Below are 2,825 nucleotides of genomic sequence, written 5' to 3'. Positions count from 1 at the left end.
TTTTTTTTTTGGTTCAGACACATTTTAATGTCTCAAAAGTCTCTACAAAATCGTCTCAAAGTGTTTGAAAAGTGTCTACAAGTGTCTGAAATTCAGGCGTTAGTTTTCTCGGTGATAATCACAAACTAATAACTAATTACTCATGTTTAGAGGAATTTGAAAGAGCCAGGTCATCCGACCGCTAATCCGAAAACGAGGCGTCCGGTTGCAACCGCGGCACGCGTCATAGATTTTCAGAGAGCGGAGCGGCAGGAGGGGGAGAGAAAAATACGGAGAGAAAAGAAAAAAACGGGGCGGAGAAACCCCACTGCACGATTAGAGGGTAAATCCAGTAGCTCTGTCTCCCTCCGCATGGTGCCCCATATACAGTGGCTAGGGGTTCTCTCGATATGTTGTCAAGGTGGGGGGGTACCAGTGCTACAACCCCCGATGGATAGTCCTATATATGCCACTGGAGACCCTTCGTACGTACCCAGTGCTCACTCGTACCCCGAGTTTATCGGTTCGTGTAGGACTGGCGGATACGCTGTATCATAGACATCATATTTTTGTGGCGAGTACCTTTGAATGACCCCGAGTGAGGCTCGCACTGTGATTTTTTTCCCATTGGATTAAGCTCTTTTAAACGTGAGTTTGAAAGTCCACATTTTTTCGGTGTCCGCCTGAAATTCATTTGGAAAAAATATTTTGGAAAAAATTCCTTTGGAAAAAATTCCTTGGAAACAATTCCTTCAGAACAAATTTTTTTTGAAAAAATTACTTGACAAATAATAATTATCAGTAGCGAAGTGGTAAACCGTTATAAGTAGATTTTGACTATTGGCCAGTTTTCAATAAATATCTCGGAATCTAAGGGAAATAGCGAAATTGTTGTAATTTTCTTTTTTGTAGCTCTCAATTTGCTCCAAAAGAAAGGTTATGAAAAAAATTTTGCTATTTCCCGTAGATTTTGAGTTATTCATTGAAAACTGGGCAATAGTTGATATCGACTTATACCGGTTTACCGCTTCACTACTGAATTACTTTGGAAAAAAAAATTGAGAAAAAAAATGGAAATATTTTTTTTTATATTGGTTAAATATTTTTTTAGTCAACTATGAGATTTTCGGAGAGATTATGCTGTCCAAAACAAGTTTCTATCCCATGGTTCTGGGAAAGAATTATTGAGGCATTTTTACAGGAGGAAATATTGCATGAAAAAATCATTTCCGAAGGAATCTTCCGGAGGAATTTTTTCAGAAGGAATTTTTGCCAAAGAATTTTTTCCCAAAGAATTTTGTGCGGGAACCCATTTTTTCTACTGAAGTATTTCAGTAGCGAAGTGGTCAAACGGTTCGAGTCAATTTAGTCTTTAGTTGAGTTTTCCAGAAATATTTCCGAATTTAAGGGAGATAGCGAAATTTTCATTATAACCTTTTTTGTAGAGCGAATTGAGAGCTATCAAAAGGGTTATGAGAAAAATTTTGCTATCTCGCTTAGATTTCGAGATAATCATTGAAAACTGGCCATTGCCAAAATCGACTTAAACCGTTTGATAACTTCGCTGCTGATTTGCGCGGAATTGTAATATCGGTATTGATACTGAATGCTTTTAGAATTCTGCAGTGTACGATGTCGTCCGAGTACTCTTTCTGCAGTGAGAATGGCTTTGACGAGCTCTCGAGCTCCTCAGACTCGGGGTTTGACGTTAGCTTCGAGTCCCCGAAGCACGAGAATTCGGTGGATCCTCTTTATCCGGCGATCAAGGACGAGAAGAAGAAGAAGACAAGGAATACGCGGTGTAAGAGTCCTACGCAGGTAATTAGTACCTCGACTAATTAAAAAATCAGTGGAGAAAAAGCCTCTGTATTTTTCTTTCAACTGAATGAACAAATTCGCTGAAATCCTCGTCTCAATTTCTTCACATTAAAATTTTTAATCATCGCCAGCTAAAAAAATCTGTTCAAACCAATCCCTAATAATTCTTCAATATTCTAAATTTTTAATATTTTAAAATCTCCAGGTCCTCAACCTGATCCGCAATCACATTTAAAAAATCAACCTCACCAAATTAAAAAATCAGAAAAATCTAATTCCTCACGAGGATTTTTTTTATTCCTTTAAATGAATAAAAAAAATTCCATGAAATCGTCCCTCAACTTCCTCACATTAAACTTATTATTCATCAATTAATGGAAGTCATTTAATCCTCTGAACAACCATGGACTAAATTAAAACACGAACTAAACTCAGTAGCGAATTGTTAAAACGTATCGGCTCATTTCCCATTTGAGTTTTTGAGGAATATTTCCGAATCTAAGGGAGATAGCGAAATTTTCGTAACCACATTTGTTGTAGCTCTCAATCGGCTCTAGAAAAAAGCTCTTAACAAAAATTTTACCACCTCCCTTAGATTCCGAGATATCCACTAAAAACTGGTCAATAGTCAATCTTGACTTATCGCGTTCACACTTCGCTACTGAATTAAAGAGATCAATTTGCAATAACCCCGGACAATAGGGAACATACATTTTTTTCAAATTGATCAAATTCCCCTTTCAATTTGTTCTATGTGTCATAAAAAAAATATTCCACGGAAAAAAATTTGATTTTGATATGGATTATCAATGTTAATAATTCATTTGAGAGACAGCGCGCGTCGGCTCTGTCGACTCCCGCTACGAGAGTGAGTGAGGCATGGCGACTACAGTGCTGTGACGTCACAGCCCACTCGAGGCCCCCAAAAAGTGCACTTTTCAATCAACGATTTCTCATTGAAAAATCCGAATTGGACGGTTCAAAAAATTATTGGGGAGATTGTTACAATTTCTAGATTATTTTTTTTT

The 2,825-nt window shown here is 37.4% G+C and overlaps 2 protein-coding genes across 3 annotated transcripts in view; one reads left to right on the top strand and one right to left on the bottom strand.

Moving 5' to 3' along the window:
* The window catches only part of LOC107048314 (cadherin-23), a 38,773-nt gene that overhangs the window by 18,638 nt on the left and 17,310 nt on the right, over positions 1 to 2,825 (bottom strand). The window lies entirely within an intron of this gene.
* Positions 1,612 to 2,825, top strand: part of LOC107048315 (neurogenic differentiation factor 6-B) — a 1,953-nt gene continuing 739 nt past the window's right edge. The window contains exon 1 of the mRNA XM_015271444.1: positions 1,612 to 1,797. Within this exon, the coding sequence (XP_015126930.1) occupies positions 1,612 to 1,797 (186 nt within the window). The remainder of the gene's footprint in view (positions 1,798 to 2,825) is intronic.

This window comes from Diachasma alloeum, unplaced genomic scaffold (assembly GCF_001412515.2).
Source record: "Diachasma alloeum isolate Michigan unplaced genomic scaffold, Dall2.0 Dall_scaffold_00186, whole genome shotgun sequence".
Taxonomy (NCBI): Eukaryota; Metazoa; Arthropoda; class Insecta; order Hymenoptera; family Braconidae; genus Diachasma; species Diachasma alloeum.
Note: the sequence above shows the minus strand (reverse complement) of the source record. Positions and strands in the feature narration are given on the sequence as shown.